The following is an 18,050-nucleotide window of genomic DNA, read 5'->3' on the forward strand; positions in this document are numbered from 1 at the left end:
GGGCAAGAATCAGTTGGATTGATTCAGGTTTCTTGATGGGCCATTTTATAAAAGATGAGAGGAAGAAACTAGCTCAGTTTGATTAACTGGTATCACTAGGTCAGGGCTTGAAATTTTGAATGTATAAGTGTGTGTGTGCATGTGTACCACATTTGAGGCAATGGAAATAGCAAACAGGAAATTCAAGTTTTGATCTGATTTCCAGGATGATGAGGGTTAAAGGGTAGTGGGGAATCTTTACAGATGACTGTTAGCTAGTGCAATTTTAAAAATTGTTAATTATTAAGAATTGAGAAATGTAAGAAATAAAACACAGCTCTACAGAAATATGAATTACTACCAGTTTAGTGTATTTTCAGTAAGTGCTTTTCTGTCACAATATCATATAGTTGAGATCATATGTATATACTATTTTGTCTTATACTTGCACTTAACATTCTTTGTGCATTCCCGTACATTTTTTGTAATTTTCTTAATATTGAAATAATATTCTATCATAGTTATATTCTAATATTGTTAACTGCATTCTTATTGTTGGGCATAGTGTTTTGTTACAATAAATAATGCTGTTAGGAACATTTGTATATCAATAGGGGACTTTTTCTCTTTAGGATTATTTCTGTGAAATAAATTACAAGATTGAAGAATTAATACATTTTTAAGGCTCTGGATACATTTCACCAACAGTATCTTAATTATAATTTTATTCACATCCCTCTCATTACTAGTTACAATATATATCCTCTTGTTTTTCTTCTTCTATCAACAACTTGTTCATGATCTTTGCCTGTTTTTTCCACTTTTCATCCGCATTAATGAAATTATTTTGTTTTGTAAAGTTTCCACTGAAGCAACAATAAAACATTCACTAGAGTTCATTTATTGGATTGATTTAAATATTTTATTTGAAGAAATATTCTGAGGACTATAGTTTATTGATAGGAAAAATATAAAGCATACATGTTTAAAGATCATTTTGTACTGACATTATAGGGAATAGATTTCTCCAAGTAACAAAGTTAGTTCTCTAGTGCTACAAGTGGAATGCATTCTGCAGAAACATGGTTTTACCTTCAAATCTGAGCACATTACCCTTACATCAAAAAGAAAACAAAATAAAAAGCACAGCTTTGATTAGTTTAAGTTTAAATCTTAGTAGATAGACCACATCTGATTTGTTGAAGAGTAAGTTCTTTTATTTATCTTTTCAAGGAAGTACTTATTTTTTTCGCTTCTTTCTGTGCATCTTTGTCCTACAAAGAAAATACAAATACACAATGAAATTTCACACATTCATCTTGATACTCTAGGTACTTTGAAATAGACTTTTGTTGAGTAAGATATTTTTTGAAAGACTATTACAAAGAAACTAGATTTCCTAGGGCCATGCATGATTTAGATCTCCGAGAATGTGTATAAAGTACAGAGCTATTTCCAGGTTCTTCCTCCATTAGGTCTGGAGTGGTGGGATACAGGAAGGGGTGAGCCTTCCATGGAGGCTGACACATTGGAACCCACCAGCATATTAATGATAACACTGTTTCTTTCCTCAACTGTAAGATGTGGAAGAAGTTCTAGCCCTGGCAGCAGGTTTTGAAGATATCTGAGATTCCATCCCAAGATCCAGACAAACAAAAACACGTTTTAGTATTGACTTTATCAGTTAGTTTATATTTAAGAGTAAAAATCATGTAATGTGTTTTACAGGACTCCACCTGTATTGTTATTTCTTTAAAATAAGTGGGGAAGTTAGAAAGAGTGGTAATAAATGCCCCCAAATATTCAGCATAAGGTTTCATAATTTTTAGAAGACAAATACCAATGTATTAGATTTTTCATCAACAACTTGCATTAGTCTGCTGAAGAAGGGTGATCTTATTACATCTTACATCTTACTAAATTCTGCATTCAGTGTTTCCAAGAATGCATCATAGTTTGACATCTTTATATTTTATTATTTTCAGTAATATGTCATATGGCAAAAGCCTAAATTATGTTGAATTGTAATTTTGTTCTAAAGGGTTCTTGATAAGGTTCCCCCTCACTCCCCAGTATAAGTTTTCTTATATAAATTCCTGGTAGAGGTATTTCTACATTGACTTGAGGATGGAGGAACTACCCAGGATGAGAACGTGAAGGTTGACTAAGGTATGTGTCTTTCTTTCATTTATTCATGATACCTGGAGTTTTTTATACAGTGAGAATTCTCACATGTCCTGGAATGTTGCTCTATGAATAAAGGGTTTCCCATGTTTATTTCACTGAATTGCTTCTCCAATGTGAATTATCTGGTATTTTCCAAATGGCTTCCTCTTAGTAAAGACTTGCTGCTTTCCTTCCTGTTATACTCAGTGTTCTGTGCACACCAAGGCTTTGAGCGTGAACTCTCTGCTGCCCATGAAGGTTAGAGCTGAGGTTGAAGACTTGCCAATGTATATTGTCTCACAACAGCTAAGGTTAGAACACTGACTAAAGGCTTTATCACACAGATGACTTTTATATGATTTCTCTGCAGTGTGAATTCACTCATGTTTAAAGGATGAATTGTTACTGGAGCATTTACACACTGATTATAGACAAAGGGTTTTTCCTGTGTGAATTCTCTGGTATGAACAAAAGTTAGCTCTCAGGTTAAGATGCTTCCCATATTTGTTACAATTGTTGGGTTTCTCTCTAGTTAATGTTGAGCTGTGAGTGAGTATTTCCCCATTTTCATTTATAGAGCTCCTTTCCAGCATGAAATCTCTGCTCCTGAGATGAGAGGCTGTTAAAGGTTTTCTCACACCCACTCACTCATCTGTTCATTTTTCTACATACGAATTCTATGCTGATCATTCGGGGATGATGTCCAGCTAACATCATTGCCTCATTCTTTACATTCGTTGGACTGCTGTTTTCTTGCATGCACGGACGTCTCTTTCTTTGCAGCATGTCAATAGCATAGTATTTGATTAATTTTGAGATTTTCATTATGTTTTAAAGACTTGTTATACTGATCATATTTGTAAATTTCCTTGTATAAGAACTCAGATTATGGTTTTGAGCTCAGGTGAGTCCTTTTTGTCCCCAGATTCAAGACATCCAAACCTGCTGAGACAACACACTTTCTCTCGCCTCAGACTGAAGTCACGTGATTGTGCTGAACTCCGAACTTCTCCCACTCCCGGGCCAAGTCTAATGGGGAGCAGCAGGGCTCACACTCCAGAACCTTACTAAGACACTGGATGGCTCTCCCTGTAGATATTCTGCATGGAAGTTACCTCTTGGTTTTTAAGAATTTCCTGCCTGGCCTCTGGCCTTGGAGAAATCCTCTTCCTTCCTCGGACAGCTTTTCCCCTATACCAACTGGGAAGTCAGGTATGATTTTTTAGAGCTCACATTCCTTCTTCTGAGATGGATCCAGCAGGTCCACTCTTCCTGAGTGAAGTCCACAGCCCTGGCCTCAAGGCTCATCATTTCCTGGCTTGCATCACCAAGAGCTCAGCCACCAGCTGTCTTCTTCTGTCCTCTCACCCAGGGACTGTCTGAGCCCGATGCTCGGAGAGCAGAACCCCAGTAGGTGGACACCTGAGTGAGATCACATTGATCATGAGGTGTCATCCCCTCTGCAGCTCAGAGCTTCTTTCTCTCTCCATAGAAGGGCCAGGAATCTGTATTTTTAACAAGACCCCCACAACCAAGCAAGTCTTAAAAGATTTAAACCACCAGGTTTAAATTCTAATTTCCTTAGAATTTCATGTTAAATATTAAAGCCTCAGGAATGACTTGCTTAACTTCTGGTGCAGGTTGCAGACCCAGTTACATTTTCTCATGAATTTCATTTCTGTAACATTCATCACACTTGACTGCTATTAGTAAAAAATATATTAACTGTGTAAAAGTATATTAACTTTAGGCCTTATTAATTTTTTGAATTGTGCAAAGAGTGACTTATTCAGTGCCTGCCTTTTCTGCTAGAACACAGAATTCATAGCAGCAAAAATAGGATTTTTTTCTCATTGTATTCCAAGCCTCTAACAGAGGACCCCATATTTGTAATATAAATGAATAAATATTTTTCACTCACTCAGACACACGCATCCAAAAACAAAAATTTGTTTTGACCTGAAAATGTTAGAATATATATTTGGGAAAATACACTATCTGCTAAAGACTTTGTATACATAAGAGAGAGACTTGTTTATATTAAATTGTTATGCTTCTAGCATTTGAGTAATGATCATCAAACACCAACTTTATTTAAGATAGAACACTTAAAGTGGGATTAGGATTATATAACTAAGAGTGATTACTAATGGAAGAGATGATTCTCAATCTATACAGGTTGGAAATGCAGTCCAGGATTTTAAACAATAGGCAACTTCAAAGACAACTATACCCCTGTAATTATGAAGAAGTATTCCTTCCTCCCAGCACTCCCAAAGTCCTCTTCTCCCTCAGGTTGTTTCTGCTACACTGTTTTTACTATCCTCTAAGAGTTTTGGCTCAGAAGAGCAATTAATGTCACTTCAAAATATTACAACAATTTTAAAACAGTTTCTTCTTTTACCCAGATTAGCACATCCCTCATCATACGACAAAAATACCTTGTAATGCTTTTTGCATTTGAGCTTTCTCAGTACACTCTGTCAAAAATGTGAATACTTCCTCCAGGCGAACAACTTTGTGGCTGCCTGGGGAGTCATCATTTCATCAGCAATCATTCTCATGTTGCCTTAGACACAGGAATCCTTTTTATTAAAAAAAAAGGAATGTTTTCCAGGACCTGAGATTACCCTCTTAAGATCAAGAAACGTCCACATGAATAATAAAGTCTGTAGTTTCAAATTCTGGGAATGTAAAGCTGCTTCTATGCAAGAATCTAGACTCCAGAGCCCAAGGACTAACGTTCCTAATATCAAGTGCAGTGTAGCAAGCTTACGATTCCCTGAAAGAGACAGAAGACATGTCACAAATAACACAAACATGATGCAAGGAAGCAGTTATGGGTGCTACAAGAAAGAGGCAAAGGTATCATGCGAGTTCACATGCGGGAGAGAAAAGTGATGGCTGGGTTGTGATTAGTGTGTGATTTCTTGTAATTAGTGGCACTGCCAGACATTTTGGAAATGAATAAGCTGGTCAGAAAAATCACTAACTGGGCATATTTCAATCTGGAAAAACTTGATAGAGATAGGGGGTACTAGAGATAACTTGCCTGACTCTACTTTCTAATTGAAAAAGAAATTGAGATATTTTTGATAGTATGTTCACTATTAACAAAAAAAGATAAAAGGAAACTTCCTAGAAATACAAATGGAAACATCCCTGAAAAAAGAAAAGGAATGTGGGAAATATTTTCTGATGCCATTTAGTACATTATTACATAACTATTTCCACAGTATCCAGCTTCCTTAGTTACAATTATTTCCGGTCCTGTTTATTAGTACTATTAGAACTATTATTTTTATTTGTATGGTATTAGTTTTCTGATTCTTCCTACCAATACTGACTGAGTGCTTATTGTAAGGCAGGCACTCTACCTGGCACTGGGCAGGGCAAAGAGTGCCGAATGAGACACACCTCGTTGCCCCGTTTTCATTGTGTGGTGGACCAGTTACACAAATGAGACAATCACAGCTGTGCTAAGTGACCTGAAGGAACAGTATGAGGTATTTTCTTGCTTGAGGGTGTCGAGGAAGTCTTTCCCAAAGAAATGACACTTACAGTGAGGCTTGAAGGGTGAGAAGAAATAAAACTGGTGGAGGGAGCGGCAGGTTTGGTGGGAGTGTTTCAAAAAGAGGGAACAAATGAAGCTTGAGAGATTGGTCGGAGCTAGATCAGACTCATGAAGGATATGCTAAAAATGTTGAACTTTATCCTAAAAGCAAGGGGTTTTAAAACAGGGAGTGACATGTTAGGGTTTATGTTTAACTGTTGCTTTGGCTGCTACTGAGAGCCATGAATGACAGGGAGGGAGGCAAGAAGCTGTGAGGAGACCATTTGGGACGCCGGCACAGTCCTGGTTCAGGTGGAACCGTGGTGCCCTGCTCAGAGAGGTGGCAACAGGGAGAGAGAGAGCAGTTGGGCTCAAGGCATGTTTCAGAAGAGGAATTCCAAAAAGTTGGTGACTGGGTGGTTGTCCAGGTTGGAAGGCTGAGGAGAAGCAAGTGTCAGAGATGATTCCAAGATTTCCTAATTAGGTGGATGGAAAAGTCATTTACTAAGAGGGGAAGATGGCAAAGAGCAAATCCAAAGGCCTGATGACGCGTTAAGTTTGAGGTGTCTGCATGGAATCTCAATGGAGAGGTCAAGCCGGAAGCTGGATAATCAAGTCTAGAGCTCAGAAGAACGGTCTAGAGAGGTAACTTTGAGGACCCCTGGCAGGCAGATAGCACTTGAAGCCATGGACAATAGGTTTGTACAGGCAGGGAGGAGGAAAGGGGAAAGGAGACAAGAGATTAGGGACCAAGGACCAAACCTTGAGGATCTCCCATGTTTAGCCCTCCCGTGAGAGCTCTAAATTCACACATAAACATTTGCATTCACCCCAGGTAGCACACCTCATCATCATACTGTATTGGAGTCTCACATTCTAGTAAGAACGCACAGATGTTCAGTTTAAAATGACTGCACATAACCCAAACTGACATTATTCAGGAGAGTCATAAAAGACAGGAGAGTCCCAATGACCAACACAGAGCTAGCAACCAGGGATGACAAAATCAGTTTCCTGCTGAAAAAAGTTACAAGTTTCTGAAGAAGGAATGCCGCTACTGAGACTCTGTTGTTTTGCACCATTAACCATTAGAACCAATTGAGGGATTGACTAACAAGGACAATAAACCGTGTGGAAAATCCCAGCCTTCCAGAAGACGCAGATGAGCAGGCTGGGAAGTGCGCAGGAAGAGGCCTGGTGGAGCCTGGAGGGCCTGTTCAAAGACCCAGCACCCTTGCTCCCTGACTGTCCCGTAGGTTTTATCTCCCTTTCTCCTTTCAGCCTTACTTCCCATGACTGCCCTCAATATTTCTTCCCCTTCAGGTAAACAAATCTTTGCTTTTCCACCCCCGTGCCTCTGTTCCTGACCTGTGATGTGCTTTGCCTACATCTCTAGATTAGATGCATCTTTCAAAGTCCACCTCTGATGCTACATGATCTCCTCCAGATGAAAATAATCTCTCCCTTTACAATATTTCCACAACCAATTATTTGTATCTCTCTTAGTGCTTCAGGCTTTCTACCTGAACTATAGTTATCTGGCTTTAAACCTTATGCCCCCTTCCAGGCTATAAGCTCCTGGAAAGAGCATGTTTATATTCCAGATCACAACAAACGTCTGAGCCTGTCCTGGTCCAACAGGAAAGAGAGTTTATTTGTGAGGCATTTCTTTTCAGTTGTGATTCAGAGGATGGTATGCTTGGTGGAATGAGAGGGCAGCAGGAAATCATTCACCTATTTCCTTTTGTTCCCACAATACCAGTAAATGGCTCACAGGAACACAGACTGAGCTGTCAACTGTGAAATTCCTAAAACTTAGAGCTCATCCAGAATCCTGAATTAGTGAATAAATTAGATTCTTTTCCATTAATGGCATGTGTTCAAAGACCAAGAAAATGTTGATAAAAATTTTAAATCTTCTTCCTGGCCTCAAACGGCCACAGCCTGCTGTAGCTGGGGACTGCTGGTAGTCAGTCATCCCATGGACACTCGTTTTGCTCCGAGGTGGGCAGCCTGTCCAGCTTGTTTGCAAGCCTATCATAGTTTCATCACCAGTTCCCCAAAATTATGCTGTCCTCCGTCCTTCCTAGGGGGGCTTATCCCTGTCCCTGCTGTCTGATACCTAAGAAGCATCAGAATGTTTTAATTGCAAGCCCATGATTTCCTTGCCCCTTAAAGATACAGGGGTCTTCTGGTGAAGGGTTACCTACAGCAGTGTTAAACATTCATAGCACATATGAAATCCAAAATGTTTTAGCATAAAAGGAAACTCCCGTGTATCTAAGCCAGTTGTTCACACCTGAAGCTGGAACAGTGCTGACAAAATGACAGCACTCATGGTCACTGTTTGGACTTACCTCTTTGGTTACACATGGAAGCAACACTGCCAGATTACAGAACTTCTCAGCATCATTGATTTGCTCAAGATTGACATAACACTAGAAATAAAAAATAATCAATATCAAAGGGAAGCACATTTTTATGTAATGGATTCAAAGTGGTCATAAAACAGTGGTCCTTGTTACCTTGGCCAAAAACATGTAATTGGATATAGAAAAACCAGGGTGTAGTTCTTCAACCTGATTATAAGAGAAAACAGAACAGAGAATAACAGGGCAATAGTAAAACAACAGTAACAATCAGTGAAGAGGATATATTGCAATAAATCAAATATTAACCAAAATGGCTTAATAATTTACATTGGTTGGGTCACTTCTGAATCATTTTATCAGTTCAAGTATCCTTTGGGTGGAAATATAGCTTTCGAGTTTATTCGTTAAAATGAAACAATTATTATGGCCATAAAACTTACAAAGCAATGAGATATGATTTTGAGATTCCTTTGTGTAACCATTTTCTTCACTCCCCCTTTTTCTCCTTTCAAGAACAAAAATAACTGGTGACCCACTCACCCCAGGACAAGTCCTAAACATTTCACAATCTATTCAGGGAACAAGAGTTGAGCATGACTGGTTTCCCATGGCAAACCTCTTCCACTATATTAATATTTGATTTCTTAAGATTTCAACACATTCCATATGAGTTAAATAGTACCTGAAGCATTTTTAAAGAAAAGACAGCTTCTTGAAATAATTACTCTAAAGTATTGACCTACTTACAGACTTTAGTAAGCTTTGTTATGATAGTACTTTATTCCTCATCTGCTAATCGCCTATGCACCAGTTCCTTTTCTCTATCTTTGGCCAGTAAGAATTCTTTCAGGCATATGGTATTGCTCCTGGGGAGCTCGTCTTAGAACTAGTCTTAGAGCCTCCATCAAAGCCAGCTTTTACTGCTGTAAAGGCCTAGCAAGCAAGCTCCCAATCTGACCCTGGACCCCAACCCGGATGGGTGAAGGACCCAGGAGAAAAAGGATATTTTAAAAATTTTGTAATAATATGCTTGTATTAAAAGCTATAAAAAAAATAGAGGCATTTTGAAAATTAAAAAGTGAAAGTTTCTCTAATTTTGTTCTCAATTTCAAGTCATTCCTTGGGGGGATCACCACTATCAAGTTTGACATGCATCCTACCAGACTTTTTACCAAGCATGGGCAAAACAAGCAAAATTGGTTTAAAAAAAATTTTTTTTTAAATGGGGCCATTTTCTACATGTTGGTCCAAAAGCTTTTCCCCACAACATATCACAGACACATTTTCACAGTAGCATACACAGGTCTATATCATTGTTCCTAAGAGTGTATTTCTAATACACATACACTGTAATTAAATTAGCATTCCTCACTAGACATTGAGACTTATTTTTCACTACTTCTACTAACCATCAGTGAGCATACCTGCTCCTATATGCTCTTACACGTGTGACTGTGTCTGCAGGAGGAATTCCTAGAGCTGAATTGCTGACTCAAAGGATACAGACATCTTAAGGATGGATACTAATAGACGGGAATCCAAGACTTAGGGTGCTGAGGAGTGCCCCAACACCTAAAGAGAGCATGTCCTTTGCAAAGGACATTCACTTTCTACAGAATCCAAAAGGGAAGGGTTCTGGGAGGAGGAGGAGAAGTCTCTTGGGTTGGGGAGCCAGACCGGGTGTAACTCTTTAAGACCGAGTGGTTGAGCAGTGTATGGATCTGGCCTAGAACCTGCTAGTGAGGCAGCACGGCTGCTGACAGATTGAAATGTTACTAAGTTCAGTCCTAGCCAGAGCCCGGAACATCCTGCAGAGCCAGCCGTGGTGCTGAGGGACTCTGGCTCTCCTGCTTCTTCTCTCTTGTCCAGTTATTTCCTTTTCAACTCTTTGAGTTTACTAAGTGCATTTCCTCAGCCATTCTAATAAGATGGACCTAGACTGAACTTGGTTCAATTGTACCTTTTTCTATGTCCAAGTAGTTGTTTCAACTCTGTCCAAATCTTATTTGGATCATTTGCCCCAACATATGTACATATGAGCAGCTTTTATTTCTTTAATGTTGGCATTTTAATTTTACATATACACCTTGACACTGTTTAACCAGAGTGATTATAAATAAGGACATATCTTTTTCTCTTATGGTTCAAAAAAAAGAAAACAAAAAGCAGCAGCCCAAAGGACCAAAAGAACACAGCCTACTAACAACATTGAATTCCTAAAATGGAGCAGATTCTGAGCCTGGCCTTGGCTGAATAACAAGGAAGGTAGTGTTACTCAGTAGAATGTTCTAATGAAGGGGAATTTTCTAGCTAAGCTCTCAGAACGCTCTTTGTCATAACATCTGGCAAAGAGTAGTGTACTTGTTTACTTGGTCTTGGCTGTCCCTGGATGCAGGAGCTATGTTGGTCATTTCTGTATTCCCTATATTTGATTTACTAGGCAGGTACATAATAAATATTGCTGAATAAATAAACTTTGTTTTAAAATATTTTGTGCTTTCAAGCAGCAGCCCTCCATCACATAAGGACACAGAAGAAAGCTGTATAGCTGGTGAAACCACTAAGGGAGATCCAGGAATCACATGATTGTAAACAGTGGGTTAGCTCAGGGTAGCCTGTCCCCCAACATGGCCCCTACCTGTCATCTACCACCCAGTCCATCCACTGGCCCCATGGTTCTCAACCATGCCATAGATAGAAAGGAACTAGTGAAGTCAGTAAACTGAATGAATCTCAAAACATTATATTGAGCAAAAGAAGCCATATAGGCACAAAAGCACAAGCACCAAGACTCCATTTTTATAAAATTTTAAAATTGGAGAAACTAACCTATAGTGATAGAAAGCAGATCAGTGGTTGCCTGGGGCAGAGGGTATGGGAAATTGACAGTAAAGGGGCAAAGATACTCTCTAGGGTGATGGAAATGTTTTATATCTTGAAATGTGGTGGTTACATGAGTACATAAATTTGTCAAACTTGATTGAATTGTACACTTAAAATGGGTGCATTATATTGCATATAAACTACACTATAATATATTCAGAGATTCTGGCATAATTTGTCTGGGTCATGGGCTGCGATGGCCTTTTTGAAAGCTTGCCAAGTGATTTCAATGGGTAGCCAACGTTGAGAACCACTGCCCGAGGAAATCATGCCAGAATTTTGGAGGAGGTGGGAAGCATGCTATATTTTGAAAGAATTCCCACAGGGAATTCACAGATAATTACTGGTCTAAAACCACCTCTCTAGATGCTTTGAGACTGTGGAGGAGAGGACCAGATTTCACCTGCTATAAGAGCAAAATAATACTAGCTAACATTTATTTTTAGTTAAAGTCTTTAATGTATTAGACTACAGGCCAAGAAAATTACACGTATTTTATGCAATCTTCACAAAATTCATAGGAAATAGGTATTATTATGCTTACTTTACAGATAAGGAATTTACAATGAGGAGAAATAAAGAAATGCACCCAGGTCATCAGACAGGACAAGGCTCAGGTCTTATACTATCTGATTCTAAAGCCAGCGCTCTTGATCTTTACAGGATCATACTGGATAGCTCTGGAGACACAGTCCTAGCCCCCTCTTTGGAGGGACGGAGTAAGGTACACGAGTCCTACAGGCTGGGTCCAACGACATGACCTCCTGTTGGGAGCAGAGGGCTGCAGACTCTCCTAGGGGTGGGATCCAAGGTATGTGCTGCTTCCTTCTCCTCCTCCCCTCCACCTGCCAGACTTCTTATTTGTTCCACAGCCACAGCCCTCCGCACTCTAGGCTCCTCGGTGCCCGTGGCTATTGCACTGATATGGAGAAAAGCTCTCCTGACTCCTTGTCTTCTTTAAGATGAAACTGGTTCTATATTGGGCTGATCAGGAGTATCTGAGCCCAAGTCTAATAATCAGGGCATAAACACTTTTGCACATTCTCATAGACCTCAAGAGCTGTGCTGGGATTTGGTAGTAAGGGCTGCCGCACCTAGGGCCTAGGGTCTAACTAGCAGCTCTAAGAAGTAGTTTGGTTATGTCGAAGCTAGAATTTGAACTGGAGTTTCAGTTAGAGATCTGTACATGGAGGAAAGAAAAATTCTCTTGACAACAGGGTGGGAGGGAGTGGTGCAGGTAATAGCCAGTTTGACTCTAAAATAATGGATAAACAAAATATACCTTAAGGAAATTTTGTAAAGCTTCTTGTATAGTTGAGGATGGTATTTTTCCAAACAGAGTAGCAGCCATTTTTTTTTCAATCCAGCTCAGTTTTGAGACCTACAAATATAGAGCAACATCACTCTTGGAAACCTGTTTACCTTTTGAAGGAACAATCTCTCCCCGGCTAGATGTGTATGTGTGTGGGCATATATATATATGTGTGTGTGTGTGTGTGTGTGTGTGTGTGTGTGTATACATATATATACTCATAAATAATATATATATATGAGAGATACCACCTTTGTGGTATTATATCCAGCCTTCCTTTTTCATAATTCTTCATACTGATAGATGCTTAATGTTCTGCATTCCATGTTCCCAAAATCTGAAGTACTTTTAGATCTATTTCTGTTCCTTTTTTGTTTCTGTTGACTGTCATTTCTGATAGCTTATTCTTTGTGTATTCTATTATTTTTGACTGTGGGCTCATCATTTTTGGGCTACTCTCCAAGAGTTTTATAAGGCCTGTGTGAAAGTACATGCTTCCAGGGAGGATTAACGTTAGTTTCTGCCATTTGACTATGGCACTAAGATTAGTTCTTTCTGAAGTTAAAATTTCCTTCTTGGGTTTTTTACTCCTAAACAAATAATGTACACTCAAGTCCCAGACTCATGTACAGTTGGGTCAATGGTTTTCCAATGTGAGGGGTGTCTCCTTACCTTCATGAACACTCAGATTCTTAGTATTTAAAACTGGCATAATAAAAACTGCTTATAGCATTGTTATGAGGATTCAATGAGATAAGAACTATACAGTATAAAATGCACATCTGATATAAAGCAGGTGTTCAATAAAAGCAAGCTTGCTCTGGGCAAGTCACAAAGGGGCACTCTTCTCGCAGGAGAGCACACCCAGTGTGCCTGCCTCTCCCTGCAGGGCTCTGGGCTACCCCGAGGGCTGCCCGACCCACAGCAGCTCAGGGGATTAACCTAGATGTGCCTCCCGATGTGCAGGTAACCAACACAGGCAGCGGAGAAGGGTAAGGCAACCAGCAAGCAGGAAGGGACTTTGTTCTCCCAGCTGATACACCCACCACCTGCCTGCAACTACCTCTATCACCATGAAAAGGCAGAAGAATTTGGTCAAGTCCGGAATTGCCAAGACAACCCCCGAGAGAGGGCCTGGGGAAATAGATGTAGAAAATATTCCTGAAAAAGAATTCAAAATATAGGTCATAACCATGCTGATGGATCTGCAGAGAAATATGCAAGAGCTAAGGGATCAAGTCAAGAGGGAGAATACATAAATAAAACAATCTCTGGAAGGACATAAGAGCAGATTGGATGAGGTGCAATAGATTGTTAATGGAATAGAAATCAGAGAACAGGAATACAGAGAAGCCGAGGCAGAGAGAGAAAAGGATGTCTGGGAATGAAAGAATATTAAGAGAACTGTGTGACCAATCCAAACAGAACAATATTCACATTATAGGGGTACCAGAAGAAGAAGAGACAGACAAATGGATAGAAAGTGTCTTTGAAGAAATAATTGTTGAAAACTTCCCCAAACTGGGGGAGGAAATAGTCTCTCAGACCATGGAGGGCCACAGATTTCCCAACACAAGGGACCCAAAGAGGACAACACCAAGACATATAATAATTAAAATGGCAAAGATCAAATAAAAGGATAGAGTATTAAAGGCAGCCAGAGAGAGAAAAAAGGTCACCTATAAAGGAAAACCCATCAGGCTATCATCAGACTTCTCAACAGAAACCTAACAGGCCAGAAGAGAATGGCATGATATATTTAATGCAATAAAACAGAAAGGCCTTAAACCAAGAATACTGTATCCAGCACGATTATCCTTTAAATATGAAGGAGGGATTAAACAATTCCCAGACAAGCAAAAGTTGAGGGAATTTGCCTCCCACAAACCACCTCTATAGGATATTTCAAAGGGACTTCACTAGATGGAAGCACTCCTAAGGCTAAATAGATGTCACCAGAGAAAATAAAATCAAAGCAAAGAAAGCAGATCAACTAAATGCTAACTAAAGGCAAAAAATAAAATCAACTATTCACAAAATCCATAAAAGGAAACACAAAAGAATACAGAATAAAACACCTAATCTATAAAGAATGGAGGAGGAGGAAAAAGAAGGAAGAGAAATAAAGAATCATCAGATTGTGTTTATAATAGCTTAATAAGACAGTTAAGTTAGATGGTTAGATAGTAAAGAAGCTACCCTTGAACCTTTGGTAACCACAAATCTAAAGCCTGAAATGGAAATAAGTACATATCTATCAATAATCACCCTAAATGTAAATGGACTGAATGTACCATTCAAAAGACACAGAGTAAAATAAAATGGATAAAAAAGCAAGACCCATCTATATGCTGCTTACAAGAGACTCACCTCAAACCCAAAGACATACACAGACTAAAAGTCAAGGGATGAAAAAAGATATTTCATGCAAACAATAGGAAGAAAAAAGCAGGTGTTGCAGTACTTGTACCAGACAAAACAGACTTAAAAACAAAGAAAGTAACAAGAGATAAAGAAGGACATTACAAATTGATAAAGGGGTCAGTCCAACAAGAGGATATAACCATTATAAATATATATGCACCCAATACAGGAGCACCAACATATGTGAAACAAATACTAACAGAATTAAAGGTGGAAATAGAACGCAATGCATTCATTCTAGGAGACTTCAACACAGCACTCACTCCAAAGGACAGATCCACCAGACAGAAAATAAGTAAAGACACAGAGGCACTGAACAACACACTAGAACAGATGACCTAACAGACATCTACAGAACTCTATACCCAAAACCAGCACGATGCACATTCTTTGCAAATTTTCCAGAGTAGACCACATACTAAGCCACAAAAAGGGGCTCAGTAAATTCAAAAATATTGAAATTCTATGAACCAAATTCTCAGACAACAAAGGTATAAAACTAGAAATAAATTATACAAAGAAAGCAAAAAGGCTCACAAACACATGGAGGCTTAACAACACACTCCTAAATAACCAATGGATCAATGAGCAAATTAAAATAGAGATCAAGCAATATATGGACACAAATGACAACAACAGCACAAAACCCCAACATCTGTGGGATGCAGCAAAGGCAGTTCTAAGAGGAAAGTATATAGCAATCCAGGCTTATTTAAAGAAGGAAGAACAATCCCAAATGAATAGTCTAAAGTCACAAGTATTGAAACTGGAACAAAAAGAACAAACGAGGCCCAAAGTCGGCAGAAGGAGGGACATAATAAAGATCAGAGAAAAAATAAATAAAATTGAGAAGAATAAAACAATAGCAAAAATCAATGAAACCAAGAGCTGGTTCTTTGAGAAAATAAACAAAATAGATAAACCCCTAGCCAGACTTATGAAGAAAAAAAGAGAATCTACACACATAAACAGAATCAGAAATGAGAAAGGAAAAATCACGATGGACACCACAGAAATACAAAGAATTATTAGAGAATACTATGAAAATCTATATGCTAACAAACTGGATAACCCAAAAGAAATGGACAAGTTTCTACAAAAATACAACAACCCAAGAAGAAACAGAAAATCTAAACAGACCAATTACCAGCAATGAAATTGAATCAGTAATCAAAAAGCTACCCAAGAACAAAACCTCTGGACCAGATGGATTCACCGCTGAATTTATCAGACATATAGAGAAGACATAATACCCATTCTCCTTAAAGTTTTCCAAAAAATAGGAGGGAATACTTCCAAACTCATTCTTTGTCAGTATCACTCCAACACTCAAACCAGGCAAAGACCCCACAAAAAAAGAAAACTACAGACCAATATCCCTGATGAACATAGATGCAAAAATACTCAACAAAATATTAGCAAACCAAATTCAAAAATACATCAATAGGATCATACATCATGATCAAGTGGAATTCATCCCAGGGATGCAAGGATGGTACAACATTCAAAAATCCATCAACATCATCTACCACATCAACAAAAAGGACAAAAACCACACGATCATCTCCACAGATGCTGAAAAAGCATTCAACAAAATTCAACATCCATTCATGATAAAAACTCTCACCAAGATGAGTATAGAGGGCAAGTACCTCAACATAATAAAGGCCATATATGACAAACCAACAAGCCAACATCATACTTAACAGTGAGAAGCTGAAAGCTTTTCCTCTCAGATCAGGAACAAGACAAGGATGCCCACTCTCCCGTTTTTATTCAACATAGTACTGGAGGTCCTAGCCACAGCAATCAGACAACACAAAGAAACAGAAGGCATCCAGATTGGTAAGGAAGAAGTTAAACTGTCACTGCTTGCAGATGACATGATACTGTACATAATAAAAAAACCCTAAAGAATCCACTCCAAAACTACTAGAACTAATATCTGAATTCAGCAAAGTTGCAGGATACAAAAATAATAAACAGAACTCTTGCATTCCTATACACTAACAATGAACTAGCAGAAAGAGAAACCAGAAAAACAATTCCATTCACAATTGTATCAAAAAGAATAAAATACCTAGGAATAGACCTAACCAAGGAAGTAAAAGACATACACCCTGAAAACTACAAGACACTCTTAAGAGAAATTAAAGAGGACACTAACAAATAGAAACTCATCCCATGCTCTTGGGTAGGAAGAATTAATGTTGTCAAAATGGCTATCCTGCCTAAAGCAATCTACAGATTCCATGCAATCCCTATCAAAATACCAACAGCATTCTTCAACGAACTGGAACAAATAGTTCAAAAATTCATATGGAACCACAAACGACTCCGAATAGCCAAAGCAATCCTGAGAAGGAAGAATAAAATAGGGGGGATCTTGCTTCCCAACTCGAGCTCTACTACAAAGCCACAGTAATCAAGACAGTTTGGTACTGGCACAAGAACAGACCCACAGACCAGTGGAACAGAATAGAGTCCAGATATTAACCCAAACATATATGGTCAACTAATATATGATAAAGGAGCCATGGACATACAATGGGGAAATGACAGCCTCTTCAACAGCTGGTGTTGGCAAAACTGGACAGCTACATGTACGAGAATGAAACTGGATTATTGTCTAACCCCATACACAAAAGTAAACTCTAAATGGATCAAACACCTGAATGTAAGTCATGAAAACATAAAACTCTTAGAAAAAGACATAGGAAAAAAATCCCTTGGACAAAAACATGAGCAACTTCTTCATGAACATACCTTCCTGGGCAAGGGAAACAAAAGCAAAAATGAACAAGTGGGACTATATCAAGCTGAAAAGCTTCTGTACAGCAAAGGATACCATCAATAGAACAAAAAGGCACCCTACAGTATGGGAGAATATATTCATAAACGACAGATCTGATAAAGGGTTGACATCCAAAATATATAAAGAGCTCACACACCTCAACAAACAAAAAGCAAACAATCCTATTAAAAAATGCTCAGAGGAGCTCAATAGACAGTTCTCCAAAGAAGAAATTCAGATAGCCAACAGACACATGAAAAGATGCTCCACATCGCTAGTCATTGGAGAAATGCAAATTAAAACCACAATGAGATATCACCTCATACCAGTAAGGATCGCCACCATCCAAAAGACAAACAACAACAAATGTTGGCGAGGTTGTGGAGAAAGGGGAACCCTCCCACACTGCTGGCAGGGATGTAAACTAGTTCAACCATTGTGGAAAGCAGTATGGAGGTTCCTCAAAAAACTCAAACTGGAAATACCATTTTACCCAGGAATTGCACTCCTAGGAATTTACCCTAAGAATGCAGCAGCCCAGTTTGAAAAGGGCATATGCATCCCTAT

General features: G+C 38.8%; 1 protein-coding gene across 3 annotated transcripts in view; it reads right to left on the reverse strand.

Annotated features, from left to right (window-relative positions):
- Window positions 1–878: 878 nt before the first annotated feature.
- The window catches only part of RMDN2 (regulator of microtubule dynamics 2), a 63,993-nt gene continuing 46,821 nt past the window's right edge, over window positions 879–18,050 (reverse strand). For 2 of the 3 annotated variants that reach the window (XM_037009360.2, XM_073214242.1), the window contains 4 exons: window positions 12,236–12,334; window positions 8,224–8,277; window positions 8,056–8,136; window positions 879–1,253 (listed from right to left, as the gene is read on the reverse strand). In XM_037009360.2, the coding sequence (XP_036865255.1) occupies window positions 1,200–1,253; window positions 8,056–8,136; window positions 8,224–8,277; window positions 12,236–12,334 (288 nt within the window). In that variant the 3' untranslated portion in view covers window positions 879–1,199. The remainder of the gene's footprint in view (window positions 1,254–8,055; window positions 8,137–8,223; window positions 8,278–12,235; window positions 12,335–18,050) is intronic. The other variant, XM_037009364.2, reaches the window with a different exon arrangement.

The sequence above is a fragment of the Manis javanica genome, chromosome 1 (assembly GCF_040802235.1).
Source record: "Manis javanica isolate MJ-LG chromosome 1, MJ_LKY, whole genome shotgun sequence".
NCBI classification, from domain to species: domain Eukaryota; kingdom Metazoa; phylum Chordata; class Mammalia; order Pholidota; family Manidae; genus Manis; species Manis javanica.